Source organism: Pundamilia nyererei, unplaced genomic scaffold (assembly GCF_000239375.1).
Source record: "Pundamilia nyererei isolate P.nyererei 1_Seehausen unplaced genomic scaffold, PunNye1.0 scaffold00042, whole genome shotgun sequence".
NCBI classification, from domain to species: Eukaryota; Metazoa; Chordata; class Actinopteri; order Cichliformes; family Cichlidae; genus Pundamilia; species Pundamilia nyererei.
The window spans coordinates 1,493,141-1,513,599 of NW_005187443.1; the positions used below are offsets into that span (position 1 = coordinate 1,493,141).

At 40.3% G+C, this 20,459-nt stretch overlaps 2 protein-coding genes across 6 annotated transcripts; both read left to right on the top strand.

Annotated features, from left to right (window-relative positions):
- Positions 1–1,561: 1,561 nt before the first annotated feature.
- LOC102199734 (globoside alpha-1,3-N-acetylgalactosaminyltransferase 1-like) lies at positions 1,562–4,293 on the top strand. 5 transcript variants are annotated; one of them, XR_001290357.1, is made up of 4 exons: positions 1,562–1,875; positions 2,150–2,215; positions 2,500–3,847; positions 4,269–4,293. XR_001290357.1 is itself a non-coding variant. In XM_013910368.1 (4 exons), the coding sequence occupies exons 1-4, from the start codon at positions 1,842–1,844 to the stop codon at positions 3,628–3,630; spliced, it is 1,023 nt and encodes a 340-aa protein (XP_013765822.1). In that variant the 5' UTR covers positions 1,562–1,841; the 3' UTR covers positions 3,631–3,908. The 5 variants fall into 5 exon arrangements, 4 of the variants coding, with proteins under 4 accessions (XP_013765822.1, XP_013765820.1, XP_013765821.1 ...); XM_013910368.1 differs by lacking the exon at positions 4,269–4,293 and having other exon boundaries at positions 2,500–3,414; positions 3,623–3,908; XM_013910366.1 differs by lacking the exon at positions 4,269–4,293 and having other exon boundaries at positions 2,500–3,908.
- A 3,428-nt stretch (positions 4,294–7,721) lies between these two features.
- On the top strand, positions 7,722–20,424 carry ell2 (elongation factor for RNA polymerase II 2). The gene is made up of 12 exons (XM_005731257.1): positions 7,722–7,921; positions 10,785–10,832; positions 11,335–11,459; positions 11,574–11,737; positions 14,011–14,270; positions 14,537–14,661; positions 15,348–15,426; positions 15,524–16,187; positions 16,665–16,737; positions 17,266–17,437; positions 17,986–18,030; positions 19,132–20,424. Exons 1-12 carry the CDS (start codon positions 7,790–7,792, stop codon positions 19,246–19,248), a joined length of 2,004 nt encoding a protein of 667 aa, XP_005731314.1. The 5' UTR covers positions 7,722–7,789; the 3' UTR covers positions 19,249–20,424.
- Positions 20,425–20,459: the final 35 nt, after the last annotated feature.

Sequence of the window (20,459 nt, forward strand, 5' to 3'; positions counted from 1 at the left end):
GACTTTTGAGACAACCTGGGTACAATAAAGTCATGCTCCAAAAACTAGTTTGAATTTTTTAAAGGTTTGTGACATGGTGCATTATCCTGCTGAATGCAGGTCACTACACTGTGGTCATAAAGACACGATAATGATCGCTGACAATACTCAGGTAAGCTGTGGTGTTTAAACGGTGCTCAGTTAGTACTAAGGAGCCCAAAGTGTGCCAAAAACAGACATCCCTCACATAAGTTTCCCAATAGATAATCAAGTCCAGATTATACTTTATGAAATCTAGAAATCAACATTATTGAACACATGAATCACAAATTCAAGGAGGCACTAAAAGCACTGAATTTATTGCCATGTGATTGCGTGCAGCTGAATAACTGTTGAGTGTACGACTACATTGATATTTTGTCCAGAAAGACAAGCAGTGGGTGCAGATTAACCAGCGGATGCACTTTGGATTTTTCTGAAAAGCTTCTCTTTTTGAGGCTCAAAATGAACATTTATATTTTTTCTTAATGGAAGTAAATTTAAGCCATACAATGGTAACACTCACTTAGCCATGTTCTGTAAAGAACAGTATTGCTATTTATAGAACATGACTAAATCTGCTGTTTAATCCACAAACCTTCTAAAACCTTCCAATAGTTGATTTATCAATTTATTGTCATATAATTGTGGTTTCCTGAGACTAGAGACTCTGGAATCCCCTAGCTTGACTTTTGGCACTAGAACTTGCATAAGCAGCTTTTACATTAAAAACTGGTAGAGGCATTTATGATACCCAGAAAATAAATAACTAAAATAAATTAGTGTAGTGTTGCTTAGTCTTCTGTGATCCTGAACTTATAAGTGATCATATCTCAGTGTAGGGACCAAAGCCCTGCATTGACACCTCACTATGAAATTACAACTTGCTGAGAATAGAAAATCTGAAGGAAATGAGATTTTCATGCACTGTCTGTCTAAAATCTACAATTTCTTTTAAATTAAATAGAAGTACTAATTGTCCTAATAAGTTCTATTTTGTTAATTTGCACTGAAATGGGGCCACTGAGCTGCATATGTACACTGTCCAGATGTGTTTTAAACCTCATAAACATGCATTAAACCCATAAACATTCAAATATTTGCTTCAGTTACTTTATAATAACCCTCTTTAATTGCTTTTTTTTTTCATGTGAGAGTGACAATGTTTTGTCTTATTGTATGATACTTGTTGCAACAATGCAACAAGCAGTTAGAGCAGCTTCTGTCACTGGATTTGATATTGAATAGTGCCACCTTGTGGAGCAGCAGGAGAAAGGATAAGGAAAAAATGCCTGATGCCTGCTGTATGACTTATCTGTGCAAATCTTGAGATTTAAAAATGAATTTGAGGAAGTTGTCCTTCCATTTTGAGTATCCTGTACTGTCTAAACAGAGGGGAAGAAGGAAAGAAGTGTGGGTGTAACACTACCTGTTAATGGTTTTCTTGCCCTGTTATGTCTTACTTTCCTCCCCTCATCTCCTCCCATTTCCCTCTTTTCCCTTCACATCTGGCTACTTTGGTTTTTCTCCAGAAGTGAATACTGCAAAAAGCCTGAAGAAGAATGTGAGAGGGGGGAGATGAAGAAAGGTATGTGAAGAAAAGGGAGAGGAAAATATTATAAACGCAGCGAGAGAAAAATACAAACCATAGGAAAGATGTGGGAAAACTGACCCCGAAAAAAAATCCTGGTGGAAAAACAGTGAGTTAAACAGTAGATTTCCAGGAAGAGACAGAGTGAGCAACAGAGAAACACAAACAGACAAGCAAAAAAATAGTGCCTTCGGGAAAAGCTCTGCGTGTTTTACCACCAGCAGGTCACAGTATGGCACTGTTCCCTTTCTGCAAGGCGTCATCAGGTTAGTGCAATATCTATGACCACTGCTCAACCTCTTCGACTGATGTCAAATCTGGTTGTTTACGCCTGATTGATTTGTGCTGTATTTATGTACGCTAAAACTGGATTACTTTTAAGATGAAGAGACTCACATTGAATCAAGCAGAAAGAAGAACAGACATAAAAAACTTGCAGTTTTTTAAACCTATCATGCGATACAAAAAAATGTTAGTTTTATCTCGTGCAGTCCCATGTAATGTCAGTCTTTCTTTGCATCTGTGTGTTTGCCTTTAAAGCAGGACCAATCAGAGTGAGCAGAATACAACTAGTCCTGTGCTGTTTTCTCCTGTCTCTTATCATATGTAAGTGTACAGAATAATGTGTTCTGCTCTACCCCTTTGTGTCACTGCATACACCTAGAAGAGTACACAGTAAAAAACCTCAGCTGAGTCATGTGCTCAGTAAAACACACGCTTTTAATTAATTTCCACAGAAAAATATTTATTTTTTTGCTTTTGGCTTCACTTGGGACAGATTGCTATGAATCATCTCCTCTAAATATTTTGCGCATAGTACAAGTTACAAAGTAGAAGTATATAAGATCAGTTTGCACTGCACAAATAAGCGTCTGGTGTTTCCTCCTCAGACTACCTTCATGGCAGCAGAGCTGCTGCCAGAGTGCACCCAGCTCACCCTATATTTCATCCCTTGGAAATGGACAGGGGGAGAAAAGTGACAGACATGGAGGTGCTCAAGGGAGCAGAATCGCAGACTCCTGCAGAGACACCATGGGGTGCTCCCTTGGTGTGGGGTGACAGCCGCCACTCGGCATCGTGCAGGGCTAAATTTGCACAACGGGAAATGCGCATAGGTCTGCTGGTCTTTGTGGTGGGGACTTATGCCCGGTTCATCAGGCGTTTCCTGTACTCGGCTGAAACCTACTTTCTTCCTGGTCAAGTAGTCACATACTACATCCTCACAGATAATCCCCGCCCTCTGGATCCCCCCGTCAAGCTGGGGCCTGAACGAGAGATGAAGGTGGTTCCTATTGTCGAGGTGCCCGGGTGGGAAAGGCTGGCTCATCGTCGAATGACCCTTCTTGGTGATGCCATCCAAAAATCAATTGACAGTGAGACTGATTACATCTTCTGTGCTGATGTTGACCAGGAGTTTGTTGCTCCTGTTAGAGCGGAAATCCTTGGAGACCTGGTGGCTACACTGCACCCAGAACTCTATGGGATGCCAAGAAATGCTTTCCCTTATGAGGATGATGAAGGCTCATCAGCTTACGTGGAGGAGGATGAAGGAGACTTTTACTACACCTCTGAGTTTTATGGCGGGGCGGTATCTGAGATGTACAAACTTGCTCGCGCTTGTTCTTTGCTCATTCTTCAGGACCACGCTGATGGGATAACAGCCAGGGGCCTAGAGGAGAGCTACCTGAACCGATACCTGATTGACCAGAGGCCGACCTGCGTGCTGTCCCCAGAGTACAGCTGGTGGGATTCTGACCTGTCTGCTCAAGTGCCTGTCCATAGGCTGCTGTCCTTGGGAAGGCAATGTGAGTCTTATAATGATAAGCAGAGAGAACACAAATGTTGATTTTTTTTTTAATGAAAAAAAAGACCCATAAATCTACACAGAGGACTGTTTCTATTGTTATATCTGACTGTGCTGTTATGACAGGACAGATGATGGAAAGAAAAGATAACGGAGGGGCACATACTGCAGTTAACGTCACAATTTCCATTTAACTGTTTGTTCTATAGGCCAATAAATGCAGCCTGCAATCACACCAGAGCAAACTGCGCAATCTGCACTGAATTAAAGATCCATTTGGGGGAACGATCCCCTGCACCTCCTATCTCTGCCAGAGCAGACAAAAAGAAATGGACCTGTCTCTTTAAAAGGAAAGTCCTGTCTACTCCATTAATGTCAGCCTCAGAGATACTGCTCCATTGGCTTTGTGGTCAGCAGCGATAAGAGTCAACAGAGTAAGTGCACTCTTTTCCCCACAGTGGCCAATCATTAACTAGAAGAGCTGCTGTTTCAAGGTTTTTAAAGACCAGGTGGCTGAAAATGGACGCAACAGGATGCTGTCTGCCCAGATTGCACGTGTCTAAATTTGAGCTTTGTCAGAGTAAATGTTTTTGAAAATGTTTCAGGATGTACTGAATAGTTTCCACTATAAGCTGTTTTATGACTCGGAGTAAAAAGCAAACTCAAACGACCTGATGGTGGTTGTTTTGTGTTGTCTGTGCCTTGGCCTTTCTCGCTCTCTCTCATTCACACACACACACACGCGCGCGCGCACAAACATACACCCACATTCTCACTTTGCTTTCTTTTCCATGTGTGCTGTGTTTTAATGGGAGGCTTAAACAGCAGCAGATGTTTTCTTCTCACTGCCAACAGAATCTGTCCTCGGGGCCAGACCGCCACGTGGAGTGAAGTTGAAGGTGGATTTCGAATAAACCTGCAATACAAGCCATCACGGCTTGCTACCTGCATGTTTTTTGACTCATTAGTGGTATTCAAATTGGAACAGAATTACTCAGTGGACTTTCTGTCTCATAACACCCTGCTTTCACATATCGACAAATGCACAGAACACAAAGTGATTTCCGTGTACAGAGTTCCTCAACATCTGGGGCTAGTTTCACTAAGACAGACTGACTGTGCCTTACATCCAAGTAGTCAAATTGATGTACTGAGAAAAAAAAACATCTTGAGTATTTTTTTTTTATCTTTTTTGAAGCCACTATCACTGTGGCTGTTACAATGGAAACCTATTTCTTCTTTGGCTATAAAAAGGGGAAAAGACATGGATTTTATGAATCTGTATTTCTTTAATTAGATCAGCAGTCACCAGAACTATAGATCAGCCTGTGAAACCACTCCCTTGCTTTGAACACCTGCTTTGAAAACCTTTGTTACCAACAGTATAAAGGGTATGTTGCTTAGTTTACCTTTATTCTGTCAGTCTGATCCATGATCAGTGCCCCTTTTTCATTCCACTATGCAAAGCAGGTTAAAGCAGGTTTGGTGGTGGTCAAAGAGAGCATACTTCCAGGAGCAGCATAACCTAAAGCAAAAAAGAGACAACACAGAAATCAGTGATGTGAGAAGATATTAATCTGAATATCAAATCTTACTTTGCTGACAGATAAATCTGTTGTGCTGGATGAATAGGACAAGGGTGATTCCTTCAATTCTTATTATATAGAATAGGGTTCAAACTCATATACTTCCTTGAGTGGGCTGTACACAAATGCAAAATTACCTGTTGAAATGTTAAAGAGTCATCAGTGGCTTGAATTTCTTTGGCTTCCCTTATTTCAATGTAAAACAGGCTTTGATCAGTTATCTCTAAAATGACTTTGGTGAGTGGCTTAATGGTGAAGTATGAGGTTACTCTTGCTGTATACCATTCCTGCACATTTTTATTGCAGGGATAGCCTGGGAAGTGTGCATAAATAATAATAATAATGGATTGCATTTACAGAGCGCTTTTCGAGAACCTCAAAGCGCTGTACAATTCCATTATTCATTCATTCTCACATTCACACACTGGTGGAGGCAAGCTACAGTTGTAGCCACGTCTGCCCTTATTAAATAAATAAATAAATATTATTTATAATAAATAAAAAAAAATTATTTATTTATTTAAAGACTAAATAAATAAATAATACAGCTAAATAATTGACATGTGTGATTTGGTATCCACATTGTAGCCACATAAACAGACATGTGAAACCAAGAGGCCGTTTGAAGCCTACAGCTCACCCCGCCTACACGTGTCTGTGCTAAAGGAGAAATCTTGAAGCATCTGGATAAAATCCAGTCCAGGATGTTGCTATGAGGCACTGTACCTCTGCCTGCCTATTAGTCTCAACTACAGTTCACTGAAGAAGTAGGTTAAAGTGTCGGAGAACACCGGTGATGATGGTGCAACAAAATCTTTCACATATAAAAATTAGAGCTTTAACAGCTTAGGTCTCCAGGTGGAGAAATACTTCATTTTGTTGAAATGATATTCCAACAGGCCGAGGCAAGTTATACATGATGTCGAAGAGCATCACACTAACCAGCAGCTGGAGAATGAACAAGCTTGCAGTTTATGTGATCAATTAGCTTCTCTGCAACAAAAGCTGTTGATACTTTTATATGCAGCTTTTTAAAGAAAACACATTGTCCACACTATTGGCAGTGTTTATAGAAAGTGTGATAAATAGTTCCAAGCACTAACAATATTGCACTACTTCTTAAAATATAACCACAGACACAACAGCATGACAGAAGCTGATACTTCTCGTTCACATTAATGTATATGAAAACTCTGTGGAGTTTAATGTGTGTTAACATACTGGATGGAGTTTTCTTCATTATTGATATAGTAAAAGAACATGTAAGAAGGAGTATTCAAAGGCTGAGGAATCATACCTCTAAATGTAAACCCTTTGATCTAAGTAGAATAAGTGCATCTTCATCACTCTTCAGACTCCACTCACTAAAACCTCTGTTTGGCATCAAAACTGAAGCCTGAATGGTCAAATCATGCATTCATTAATATCAACACTCAGCTCAGTTTAAACTGTTTTTGTGCTCCAGGTAACAAACTTAAGCATCACGTGTTTAATGTTTAACCTGAAAACAATGGGTGTGTAATTTTTAGGTATTCCTAAGCTTCTACCAGGCGACACTTGACACCTCTGTAAACACAGAAGCTTTAAAATGAAGGAGTCCTATCTTTGTTTAATTGTTTGCACACCAGGCAACCCATCAGATAAAGTAGAGCACGACTTGAGTTGAAACGACCTCACACTTCATATTTGCATGTATTTGATCCAAGAGAAGCCACAGAACAGGTTATGTAATGCTTATGAAGTACAGCTTTCCTCCCAGCCAGGGTTGTGTTTCACTATTGTCAAGCAGATAAAGGTAGCTTACAGTCAGTGGTATTAATGAGCACACTGTTGAAATCATGTTTAAATAAACTTTATATGTGCATATGTTTTCTAGAGAAATGAAAAGAGTTACTTTGTCAGTGCGCTGATGTATAAGTTCTCAATATGTTTGTCCGTGTGTGTGTTTGTGTGTGGGCATGCATGCAAGTGTGTGTAACTACTCAAGGGGAAGGGTGGGGTAAAGAGCCATGATAATCTGCTTGATTCACACAAGCCTTTCCCCACCCTGCCTGGGGCTAAGCCAATAATCACCATTCCAGGGGACTGACACTGGGAGATAGTCGTCCAGCTTACAGGGGGGTGAAAACTTGTGCTGATGTTATCTTATGCCATATCATTAAAGGCACCATATAAAATACTATCAAGCTATAGGGCAGTATGGGTGTTTGTAGTTCAGAGAGGTCCAAAAGTAACTGAAATTCAGGATAACAGTGGTAAAAAACTTATTTGAAAGGAAAGGTACTTGTTGTAGACTGTATGTTGCTCCAGCAGCTACCTTTCACAGTTTCGGCAGGTTAGAATCAGTTTCACCGTGTCAGCAAAACACAGCAGGCAGAGGAAGAATGCGCAGCTGAAAGAGGTTATTGGCTTACACAGAAGGGGAACTACTAACTAGTAATTTTTCCTCTTATAGTAATAAGCAATTCCTGCAGTCTCGTTTTATTAAACACATAGCAAGATACAGCTGTGAATTAGGCTGCTAATCATTTCTAAGTTATAGAAGAAATGCTTAATATATTATTAATGCCCAAAAGTCTTAAAAAAACATATATATCTTTATGACGTACTTAAAAGTCGCTGTGGTAAAAGTTGAAGAAGGAAAAAATAGCAAGCTGACAAGTGAAGACATACAGAGGTGTGAGTCCTGAGGGCAGTAAGCGTAATCCCTCCCCGTCATAGTGCGAACAGTGAGCTTGGACTGCTAAATGCTCCAGCCTTCAGAGGGACGATGGTGGAGGGCTGGTAAAGATGGCGGCGCTCTCCGTGGATGGGAGATACGGATTAAATTGTGGCCAACAAAGCGCAGAAAGAGTCACGGTATTACATGTAAAGTTAACCGAGACAGCACTGAGGGCGATAGAGACCTACCAAAACTGTACGGTGAGTAAAACGCCGTGTACTTCAAGAATAAGGACTCAAACTGACACTGCTCGGATCAGCTAGGAAGTCCCAACTGCCACGCATAGCTAAAAGCTACAAAGTTAGCTAAGCTGTTGACAGAGCGAGTTTCAGCTGGGTTTTTTGATCACATTAGTTGGGTGTCGTGAAAGTAATCAACGGCAGAAGATAAATGGGACCTTGGTCTTATATTCTAGCCAGGTTTTACGAACTGACAAATATGATTTAACGTAAAAACCTGTTGGTTGAGCTGGACGCTGATTAGCTAACGCTAGCTCTACGTTATGTTGTGCTGACCAACCTAGTCCATTTTTTTTCTTGCCAAACTAATGTTGCTTACCAAATTAGGAAAGTGGTAGGCTCATATCGACGAATACACTAGACAAGCTTCATGAGCATAGCGTTTTAACATTAAAATATTAAATCGCAGTCAAGTAACCTGAACTTTTTTTTCGACGACGTTATATATTAAGAGCAGGAGTGGAAACATAGCAATAAATGAGTGATAATCTAACTTTGATCACAGGTTCGTGCCGTTTGAAGCATGTCGATGACTGGTTAGCTTGCCATATGTTTAGATTTAGCCAGCTGGCAAAACCTAACAAAAACCTGGCAGGGATATGGAGCTCCAAGTCAGGCTCGCCCTTTTTTAACTGTTTAACTTTGTTATAATCTGTTGCAGTCCAACACTAGCTAGAGATACAACTGAGCAAGCATCTCCAAGGTTTTCATAGGACAAATATTTATTTATTGAGTTTCTTTCTTTCTCTCTTTCTTAATTCATTTAATATATATCTTTTTCTAGTTGGCATCAAGCTTCACTGAGAAGAATGAGCCAGCATTTATAAATATGTCTAATACAAGACCTTAAAAAAATGAAAGGAAAGCAAGAAGAACAGCTTATTTTTGTCCTTTTCTTCTTTTTTTTCTTTTTTTTGCATTAATGTAATGTATTTCCATACTCTTTCTGAACTAATTCAAGCCAGTGTGCTGTAACACAAAGTAGTGCTTTTAAAACTACTGTTTGCTCTGGATCACTGCATGCCTGTGCCGATTAAATATAACTTGTTAATCTTGAACCGTACGAATGGTGTAATCTTGTTGAGGTGAATGCAGGTGGACTAATCTGAACCTCTGCAGTCTTGAATAAGGAGGCCTAAAGCCAGGTTACCTGACTTTTCTCTGCCAACAACAACGCTGTTACGTAACACACTGGCCAGGTCTAGGTCTCCACTCAGGGATGATACATTATAGCTTGCTAGTAGGCTATAGTGTGCTGAGGTTTCTGAGACTTTATCATTTTATTGCATATACACTTACCTGTCCGTCTGCCAGCCACACATTGTATACATTCTTGTATGATAAGCTTTGGCTTATTGTCAGCCCCGTGAGAATTCCTCTTGCAAATATATGTGTTTATAAAATGTGGATATAAAGCAAAATCCAAAATGATTATTCACACGGTTTTGTGACAGCTGGCAGGCTGCGTTATCACTTAGTTGAGGGAATTCTTTTGTGACAGCCCGTGCTACAACCTTATTGGATGTGGTAATGTTGGTCTGTTCTCTGCACTGAACAGCAGCCTGCAATCTCTTGCTGACTGAGCAGCCAAAAACTGCCTGCTTTTTGTTTCTCTCTCCCTCTCGGTAATGTGTGCTGTAGCTAACCCAGTCATCGAACTCTGGAAGCCGGCTATCTTTGTCTTTCTGTGGTGATGTGAAATGTGATCAGAACGGTGCGAGTGGGGGGAGGAGGGAGTATGGCTTGGAGTAGCACAGCTTTTACAACCATGACATATTTATTTCAATGTTTTAAAAAAAAAAGTGCCCATTTTATCCAGTCACCTACTTCTTGAGTCGCTTTAGGAAGACTCAGCAACGTGGAGAATCTGTTGTTAATAAAATGCGCATACCTCCCACTCAGACTAGTTCACAAGTCTAGCTGCCACCACATATTTGTGGCTGTCACTCTTATTTCAAGTAGCCACTGGCACAAATGTAAATAAAAGAGATTTAGAAATCTACTATTTAAAAATATCTGGTTTGTTTTTAGTGTCAAAACAAATCATTTCACCTACCACTTAAAGACACAGGTCATTTTGATTTATATAGCCGCTCTCTCTCGCTCTCTCTCTCTCTCTCGGCCCTCAGGTAAAGATTGTCTTTAAGTGGCTCGCTGAGCATTATATGCTGCAAATCACCCATGGCTTCAGAAAAAAACATGCAAGCTGTCCATACAAGGAAAACTGCAATAATTGGGTGAATGTTTAAATAGCTCTGGCCAGACCGATGTGCCATATAGCACTTTGAGCTTTGGAAATGTGAGGCTTCACACTATTTGTCTGATAATTTACTGACCAAACAACCAGTTGGTTAATTGGTGAAATAATCTGAAGATCAGCAGCAGCACTGCATCAGACACAGCGCTGTTAACAAGTTCCCAGTTGCGTGATTGACAGGGATTATCTTTGCTGTGCTGCCTCTTCATTTTTTCTCTTTTGCATCATGAATACTGATTATGACCTAGTTACTTGCTCTCCCACAGACAAAGAAGGCACGTGCTCGTCAGATATCAGCTGGCTGTCAGCTATAGTCCTAGCAGCATGTTTTTAAATGTAGCCTTTAAACAAACATGCAGAGCAAGTGGTTAAGCGTTCAGCATTTGTCTGCATTATGATGGAAGCATGTGTTATAGGAGGACTGGGAGTAAAGTGTAGTGTAGATTCTAGGCCTTTATTTTCTGTTTTTTGTTGTTTTTTTTGTTTTTTTTTTAAATGCTTATTTATGTCTGTATATATTTTTTGTTTCAGGGGTTAAAGTATGTGTGTGTTTCCCCTTATTTGCAGAATGTTCCTTCTCTGCGGCCAACGATACAGTTCAAGGGACTACAAGGGGTAAGTCCAACAAGGAAAACAAAAAACCTGGTTGTATTTTAGGTTGTGAGTCTTGCATTAACTGATAAAAATAAGCTTGCCAGTTGTATTCATTGATCCTAAAATCAGTAAAACCACTTAACAATTTCTGGCATTAACTCATTTTAGCACTTGTAATAAAATATAAATTCAATACAAAATGGCCAATTTAATGATTTTAATGATTCAAACGGAATTGTTTATAAAGCAAGATCATTTCTTTTTTCTTTTTTTTTTAATGTGTGTTTTCCTCTGATGTTCCTCACGATAAAATATCAAGTTAATAATTGGCTCATATATATTTTTGTATGATGTATGTACTCCATAATGACATGGCTCACCTCCCATTAGATAAATAAGAACTTGGGTTGTCCTGTTTCCTCGTAACTCTTAAATTGTTCACATCATCCTCTATAGCTCTACTGCTGAATACACTGTTATACTGTTTGTGTTATACTTAATATGTATGTGAATTATTTGACAGCGCATTAAGATTCCCAAGAGTGACTCTTCTTCAGACACCTTCCACAATTTTGAATTCTATCTGTCTAATGTGGGCAAGGACAACCCTCAGGGAAGCTTCGAGTGCATCCATCAGTATGCGTCGAGGTAGTGTTAATCGCTGGTCAGCTGAATCAACTGTTACTTTCTTACCACACGTTGCTGGAAGGTAATCCCTCTCTTGCATTACATTTCTCCCCCACACTCCCTCTTTGTCTCTAGCTCAGGGGCCTCACACCTGGCATTGTTGGCGACAGTACACGACAAGGTCACAGTGTGTGCCACCAATGACTCCTACCAGGTGACCCGGGAGCGCATGACCCAGGCTGTGGAGGACACACGAGAACGTGGGACCAAAGTCATCAAGCCTGGTGGTCAGTACAGAGGTAAGACCCTTCCTACAATCTCGCTTATTTCCCACTGCCGCAGTCAAAGGGCGGTGTGGATCCCACATGTCACCATGGCTTTACAACCCCTCTTCTCTCTTTTCAAACTCTGCCTCTTTTGAGAGCCTGAATAGGTGAAAGCTGACAGACTAACTCTATTCAAAGCCATTATTGCGACTGACTAAGCTATTTTGCCGTCTCAGTTTTTTCCAGATTAGGAGTCTGTCTGATAATGACAAATGGTGGCAGATAAAGCTAATGCTGTTTTAGTAATGCATAGCTTGCCACACAGTACACGCTTTACTTTTGTTTTATTGTGTTTAACATTTATCTTTTCAACAAATTATGTCTTCATGTTTTCCTTACACATGAGGGATGTATAGTTGTTAGTGTTTTATATACAGATAGCTGTTTCTCTTAAACTTGCTGCATGTTTAGAATGACTGCTGGTACATGCAGCTAATCTAGGCTTACATTAGGTATTCCCTGCTTTTCAGATGTCTGACAACAAAAAAAGAATGCGTAAAATTCAAATACTTTGGCTTATGCAACATTAAAAGATAGTTTGACTGATCACAGACAGTTGATACTCAGCAATGTAACCAGACTGCATTCACAGGCCGCGCCTGGGTGGCAGCAAATTTAAGAAGACAACTTTGTTGTCTTCATCTTCTACAGTAATCAAGTATTTTAAATTTCACTATAACCCACGGTAAAGAGCTGTTGCCCTGTTCTGTATTTATTTTAAGTTTTCTGATCTCTATCCTGATCTGAATTGTGATGAAATTTTGTTGCTTGCCAAAAAAGAAAGGAGGGCAAAGTATATCTGTCCCATTTCACTATAGAAATCGCTACAAATCCCAGTTTGTGGTTTAAATGTCATTATTTTCACACATACAAGTAAGCATTTAAAAATGTACACTACTTACTGTAGATGTAGTCTAAAAGCCTTTTTTTTTTTTTTTTCTGAGCCCTGGGGATATATTTGTATATTTGCATGTACTGTCACATAGAAACTGGGAATCGAGATGATGTACAGAAAAGGGGGTGGGTCAGTCGTTTGTAGCACCTGGTTTGAAGTAAGTATCATATTTACAGATGTGCCAGGGGCCTTTAGATTCTTGTTTTCGCAGGCTTTTTGTTTCAGATAGCAGCCTCTAACTTTCCCTAATCTTTGTCTGCCTTCTGCAGTCGCATTTAAAAGCAGTAACTCTTAATAAATGTACAGATGGTCTGTACAGAATATCTCTTTCCGAAGAAGAAAAATGTGATGCAAAAGCATTACGCCTGCTAGAATCTGTCACTGATCTCTGTCACTGTTTGCGAGTCTTTTTCCTTTTCTTTGACGAGGAGGGAGGGGAGGAGTTTTTCCTTTCTCTTCCTTTCCCTAACCTTAATCTTTTAAAGAGCTTTAGAATTTCATAATGACCATGAAGAGGTATACAGGGAAGTGTTGACACCATGATTAAGCACATTGCTCAGTAATAAGGTTTCTCTGGCTTTAACGTCAACACTTTAAAATGGGTTCTCTAAGCTGCTTAGTGTAGTTATGTAGTTTGGTATGGTCAGTTTTCTTGCCACATACACTTTCACTGGAAATGGCATTAACATCAGACCATATTGTCACTGGTTTCAAAAACTGAAATCGTGAATGTCACTGACATAACAAAAGCACTCATTGTGTCTCTTATATTCTGTGGTTACAGTTCCTAATGTCAGTTTGAAATAAGGTTTGACTTGAGCAGCTCAGCTTCTTTGGTCTTCCTACATGCCATTGACACTCTCACATGATTTCCTCTCAGAAAGGTTCAACCCATGTGTAGGTGACCAAATCCTGGTTAATGTCATTCACATACAGCAGTGGAGGATTTAGCCTACTGTAATCCATTAGTGAACACAGGTAAAAGAGTATTATGGTATAAGTTATTCCTGGTCCTTTAATATACCTTTAAAAAAAAAAAATATATATATATATATATATATATATATATCCCCATCCCCAGTCCATAGGTCTGGCATAGATCCATTTAGCCTAAGCACATTGCCAGGATTGTAATACACTGGTGGGAACCCTGATCCATTTCTTTAAGCTCTCACTATTATAATCATTGGATCAGTCCTAATGTATGTGTAATGTAGATGCAATTGACACCCACGTTTAATAAGAGATGTTAATCAGAAGTTCTTATCTGTCGGCGTAAAACAATCATCTGTGATGAGCCAGTCTGCAGAGAAGAGAAGTCGTAACTTTCCATTTTCCTTCTGTTTTGCAGGAAAGCAAGTACATATCCGTAAGCCTGCACTATCCACCCCAGAAGTGGTCCCAGAGCGTAAACGCTCCACACCCATCAACCCAGCCAACACTATTCGTAAGTGCCTTTCCAATAACCCTGTATCGCAGCGGCCGTTCAGAGACCGCATCATTCATCTGCTGGCACTCAGGCCCTACAAGAAGCTGGAAGTGCTAGCACGTTTGCAGCGTGACGGTATCAACCAGAAGGATCGCAACTCTTTGGGGACCGCCCTGCAGCAGGTATTTCCCAACAGGAGATTTAAATGCATGAGTTTGAACAGATTTGTCTGTTTATGAAGGCTAACAAGATTGTTGCTTGCAGATCTGCCTGATGAAATCCTGCTCACTTTATTAATGCTTCATTCATGAGAAATGAGACTGTTAGTCGTTGAACAGTATTTACATACACAGATGTTTAGCCAGCACAGGATGTACGAAGTATCTATACCAGTATTCCTGCTGCCACAACTTAACTTTGAAACTCTGTGTGTTTCTATGCAAATTAGGTGGCAAACCTGAATCCCAAAGACAATGCATATTCTCTGAAGGACTACATATACCGTGACGTCCAGCGAGACTGGCCTGGTTACTCAGAAGATGAGAAGTCTCAGATTGACCGGATCCTGACTCGGTACACAAGCAGCCAGTTCAGCTTTTTATTCTGATTAATTTTGAGTTGCCTTTGATTAAATTAAAAGCAGTCGATATATTGAAAGGAAATGTACAGAACGGTAGGATGTGAAATACAGAGCAGAGATCCTCATGCTTGACTAGAAGCATCAGTCATTTGGTCACATGGCAAGTGCCAAAATATAGCCTCAATTATGCTCCTAAATGGTCTCCTGCTTGCCTGTAGTAGTGATAAAGCATTTGTTCTTTATGGTGTGTAATTGGGCTAACACTGTTTACACTTTAAGCAGAAGTGGTTTTACATACATGAGCACAGTTTCCAAAAGAACGACTGAAACGCTGAAACTCGTGAGAGAGTGAAGAAAACACACTGTTCTGTTATCTTGGTGTGTGGCTACAGCCTGCAGTACATGCTATAGCTTCTATGAAAACATCGACACTGTTTAGACTAGCTTGTGGTACGGTTTATTTTGACATTAGCTACACTACAGATTTGTGTTTTAGAGCCATTTCTTCTCCTTCTTGTGTTGTGGCATTGGAAAAATGTAAATTAAGCCTCATGAATATGACCAATCCACATTTTTAGCAGGTCTTAGTGTAATGATGGTTGAAGGCTACCCTCTAAGTTGCCCTTTCTTGCCACTTAGACTGTTCCCCACTGATAACACTCTGTCTTTTCTTCAATAGCAAATTAGGTCTTCCTAATGAGATAACTGCAACCTCATCCAGTGGTTCTCCCAAAGACAGCGCTCCCACATCGCCTCAGGTACCTGAACAAAAATTCTCTAAAGCTCAACCCATGGTGTTATATGATTTTTCAGACTAAATTCTGTGGTTGGTTTCATTGGGGGGGGTTTTGGCAGAAGCGTCAGCCAGACTTTGATTTCATTGATCCTTTGGCACCGAAGAAAGCCCGCATCTCCCACCTCAGTAATCGAGGGCCAGCCGCATCCTCCTCGGATCGCCTTGAGGACGAGGGCAGCCTCAGCGCTAAACGCTCATCCCTACCCTCCAATGTCACCTCAGGCCCTCCCACTCATCTCCCCATCTCATCCCACCCACCTGCCCCCTCTCACCAGCAGCCTAGCCCAGCTTCTAACACCAACTCACCAAGCACCCCAGAGGGCTGTGGCACCCAGGACCTGCCCGTGGACCAGAGTTCCTCCTGCAGAGATCCTTCACCCAAGTCCTTTTCGTCCAATAGATCCCTGCAGGATCGCTATCAGCATCCTAACCCCGGTCCCAGACCATCCCCCAGCCCTCCGCCTTGCACCTCACTCACAGTTACCTCCACTGTCATTTCTAGCCCTCCCTTGTCCAGCATCACCAGTAAGAAGGTTAAAAAGAAGTCTAAGAAGCACAAAGACAAGGATCGAGAAAGGGAGAAAGGGAAGCGAAAGGAAAGAGATGGCAGTAGTTCTCATGGTGTTGTGGAGCAGGCTGTAGAAAGTCATAGAGCCAAGAAGAGGCAGAGCCCTGATGAAGAGACCAGGAGAGTTATCAGCAAAAGTTCTCACAAAGATCAAGGTGCGTTTCTGAATCTCTTGTATGGACCGCTGAATCAGATACCTGCAGTTCTGGAAAATTTATGTTGTCACTTTAACTCAGAAAACAGGACAACAACCTTTACATTACAGGCCTCCATTTCTTTGCAGCAGCCTTTGCTTTTTCAGCAGCTGCACCACTGATTTTATGAGAAAAATGGGTTTGTCTTTTCCTATAAAAGCAGTGCATGTCTGTCCATCAGTACCTTTCGGTCCTGATTATATTGAATGAAAAATCCTGTGCTGTGGGTTAATGTCATCATGCAACAAACATTTACATTACTGTTGAAACATCAGGGATCAACTAAAAGAGACCTGTTCATATTCTTTACATCAGAACAAGATGGTTAAAAATAAAATCCTGTTGTTAGACAGTTTTCCATCACAGCAGCGGTGCTTATGTTTAATGTTCATTATAAATTCTGCACTTAGATTCTTGCATATTGCTGTCTCTCCTCAGACTCTTCAGACAAAGAGAGGCCAGTCCAATCCACTGAATTTTCATCCAAAATAGATACACCTGACTATATCCTGTAAGTAACTGTTATAATTCTAAAAGGGTCCATTATCAACAGTCTTTTTTCTTTTTTTTTTCTTTTTTTTTTTTTAAATTTCCTCTTTTCTCACCACAAATTGTGAAACAATTGCAAAAGAGGATGTTTTGAACAAACACAAGTGAATTAGAGTAGACAAGAATTAGGACACGTGAAATGCTGCTGTAAACACAGATGTGTTTCAGTGTGCATGCTAGTATTCTTTGTTCATTGCTGTACAAGGACTGTTTTGTACTTTCCACATCAGTGGTAATGAGTTCAGGGAATATCTTATCCGTAGCACATTTGAAATGGAGAAGTGCAACAGATGTTGAACTTCCCATATGTCTATAAATGGCATGACCTTTTCAAAGGTGCATTCAGAATAAATAAAGTTTGGAAAGAGCATGTTCATAGTCCAGTGCTGGTATTGGTGTTGTCTGTAACAGCTCTTTCTGGATTGAAATTTCAAATTAAAACTTACTTTGTCACCACTTTAAAATGGATCTAATTTTCCTTTGTTTACAGGAAGTACACAGCATTGGTGTCCCTCGACCAGCGGCAAAGCTACAAGGACGATTTCAATGCAGAGTATGACGAGTACCGCCTGTTGCACGGACGCGTGGAGAACATCACCCGCCGCTTTACCCAGTTGGACGCCCAGTGTCGGAAGTTGGCCCCTGGCACCAAAGAGCATCAGGTCATATTGAAACTTTTTGCTTGGATACATTTTCGATGATGCTGGTGATGACTGCAGAAAGACCACAATCATAGAAATGTCACACAGGCTGTTCTCTCTCTTAATGTGTGTTTTAATCATTTTCTACATTATTATACATTTGTGGTCCTGTTGGCTGTGACAGAATATAATGAAGTCTTTGGCCTTTAACCATTCACAACTGGCTCTTTGTATACTGCTGTCAAACAAACAGGAGGCAGTAATGATGGACAGCTTATTCATAATCAACAAAAAGTAATAGTGTTGTCAAAGTTTCACAGCTGCTCCTCAATCCAGAGACACCTGCAACCAGCAGGCGACAGACATTTGTTTAGAGTGCTAATAGTTTCATTCTGTGCTTTGGTTCAGGGTCCTATCAGAGCTATCAGAGCTTTTGTTTTTTATTTCCTTAAAGTAAATGTAGGTGGGTCAGTATTTCATTTATCTACAAAAAGTGAAAGAACACGTGTTTGTAATGTTTATACATGACGTCCATTGGGAACAACTAATGACTTTAATCATCTTTACAGAAGGTGCAAGAAGAAATAGTGAAAGAGTACAAAAAGATCAAACAAGTAAGTTACACAGGCTGTCATCATTTTAAGTCTTTGTGTGCATTTCTGCCTTTTCCCCTGATATAACCTAAAAACAATGTGAATTCTATAACCAAGTCTTTACTTTTTTGAATGTTTGTTGCATTAAGTTTGGCCAAAATGTTGTCACACTCCATAATCACGCTCATTCTTAAGATCTGCATTAGACACACTACGCATACATGTACTGGTGGAAGGGTGGTATGTGCACACCTGTGTAAATGACACAGTGTTTTAACTGATGTGAAAAGGTGCATTAACGTTAAATATTAAATCCTTCAAATATTAGTGCAGTATTGTTGCTTTATATTCCATGTGCATAAAAATTATTACATAATTGGACATGTGCAGAAGCTCTTTCTGTCCTAAGACCATTCGGAACTGTGAACTTATTAGAGTTTAGAGCCTGATTATTTCTTTGACTCCTCTTTTGCATACCAATCAACTCAATATGGCTATAAAATGTATTAAAGCAGGCTAAATATGAATGGTCACAAATACCGGTAAGGAATGGCAGCTGTGAGAAAGTGCTGAAGTCATGACGGCATGCTGAGATAACTTAACTTCTGAGCAGGAAGACAAAGCACCTCCTCATGGATTTGTATAGGAATGTCAGGCATGTTTAGCTAGTGCAGGCAACGGTAGTGCACTGTTTCCTTTTTGCTGTGTTTGTTCATGAACAAGGTGTCAAAGGAGAGCTTTCTGAAGCGAACTCTCTGCCAATTCTTAACAAAAGTGCCTGAAGTATGCAGAGTAAAATCCGGATAAACTGGAATTGTGGTCAGTGAAACAAAACAGACAAATGTCCACAGTAAAGTTAAACATTTTCATCACAACTTTTAACCTTTTTAGTGTTTCTTGAAAGATGCCCTAAAAGTCTCATAATCTGAAGTGCTCTGTAAGGAAGAGTGCATGCCACGATTGGTCAGAAAATAACAGAGCATTAGCAGGTTGACTTCTTTTATTTTAAGGATGAACAAAATGTGTAATTTGTTCTGCACTTTAAAAAATCAAACCGAGTGCAGCTGAACTGACATTTTCTTTTTTTCCCCCCCTTTAAAAAAAAAAAAAAAAAAAAAATAGCACAGCCCCAACTACCACAAAGAGAAACTGCGCTGCGAGTACCTGCACAACAAGCTGGCCCACATCAAGCGGCTCATAGCTGATTTTGACCAGCGCAGAGCCCAGGCCTGGTCCTGAGAGCACAGTAGAGAACAGCTTCACTCATCAGTATTGAGAATGGAGGGTCAAACCAAGAGCATCTGTCCAGCTGTCTCTTAGCTATTGAGACCCCTTCAGTTGCTGCCTTCGCAACAGCTCCTTCCCCTACTTTCCTTACCATTTTTCCTTCTCCTGTTTTCTTGCTTCATTCCTCCTTTTCTTTTTGACCTTTGATTCCACAGGCTTCATTGGTGCCTGCAATCCTGCTTTTCGACTTTACCCATCAATCCTTTGCTTTTGCAGTATTTTTTTCTTCTTCTTCTCCTGTGGATTTGACACCACTGGACCAGTGGAAGGGGCTGTCTGCATGTGTGAGCGGGTTTGTCTCTAACTTTTGAAGGACTTTCTCTTCAGACAAAAGTATTTTTGAGCATCAGATATAATATTAACATGTATTTAAGTAAAACAAAAAAGAGGGAGATCTATTTATTTTGTGACTCGTAGTGCAAAGTAAGAGTCTGCAAATGATATATTGTTTAATTTTGTTTTTTAAACAATGCAAAAAAAAATACCACAGGCCTTATGTGTTTTGACTTTGTGAAGCCATTTTGAACGCAGATCCATCTGTCATCTCATCTGACAAAGATGCCTGTCTTGCCTCATTTCCTCTCATCACTTCAAACGGCAGTGGATAACCACACCTCAATAAATTGCTGCCGAAGCTGAATTTGAAGCTGAAGAGGAAGGAAATGAGACAGGAAGAAGAAATCACTTGAGCTGATTAAGAAGCAACAGTTTGTGTGCATGGGTTGTGAATTTAATTGCAATGATGAAATGGTGTTGAAGGTTGGCGTAAGCCAACCCCTCCCCCCACCCTGTCAGTAGGGGGCAGTATTTCCCACACCAAACAATATTTAATGTTCACAGTGCATTATGGATGCCTTAAGGTGTTTACATTCGGAAATGTCGAGCTGGGGCTTGGAGTCCACTGGCTGTACAAAGGAACTACAACTGCCTAGAAACAGGTCTGTGTGTGTGAGTGTGTGAGAGAGCGGGTGGGTGGGTGGGTGGTGTGCAGATGTCAGTGATCGAGAGAGGAAGGGATGTAAAGTCTGGAAGGAATGTTACAAATTGTGAGTGTAGTTGTATGGATGTGTATTATGTTGAATGAAAGGAAAAATAGAAATGTGGAGAAGAAATGAAGAAATATAGAAAACAAACAAAAAAAAGCTGCTATAATGTTTAAAACC

What these genes read in the sequence shown, in the direction of transcription:
- LOC102199734 (XM_013910366.1), top strand. Translation starts at nt 1,842, where the DNA reads ATGGCACTGTTCCCTTTCTGCAAGGCGTCATCAG. An exon ending in TTTCTGCAAGGCGTCATCAG is followed by an intron (nt 1,876 to 2,149) that starts GTTAGTGCAATA and finishes TTGCCTTTAAAG; the next exon opens with CAGGACCAATCAGAGTGAGC. An exon ending in TCTCCTGTCTCTTATCATAT is followed by an intron (nt 2,216 to 2,499) that starts GTAAGTGTACAG and finishes TTTCCTCCTCAG; the next exon opens with ACTACCTTCATGGCAGCAGA.
- ell2 (XM_005731257.1), top strand. Translation starts at nt 7,790, where the DNA reads ATGGCGGCGCTCTCCGTGGATGGGAGATACGGATTAAATTGTGGCCAA. An exon ending in GCGCTCCCACATCGCCTCAG is followed by an intron (nt 15,427 to 15,523) that starts GTACCTGAACAA and finishes GGGTTTTGGCAG; the next exon opens with AAGCGTCAGCCAGACTTTGA. An exon ending in AAGTTCTCACAAAGATCAAG is followed by an intron (nt 16,188 to 16,664) that starts GTGCGTTTCTGA and finishes GTCTCTCCTCAG; the next exon opens with ACTCTTCAGACAAAGAGAGG.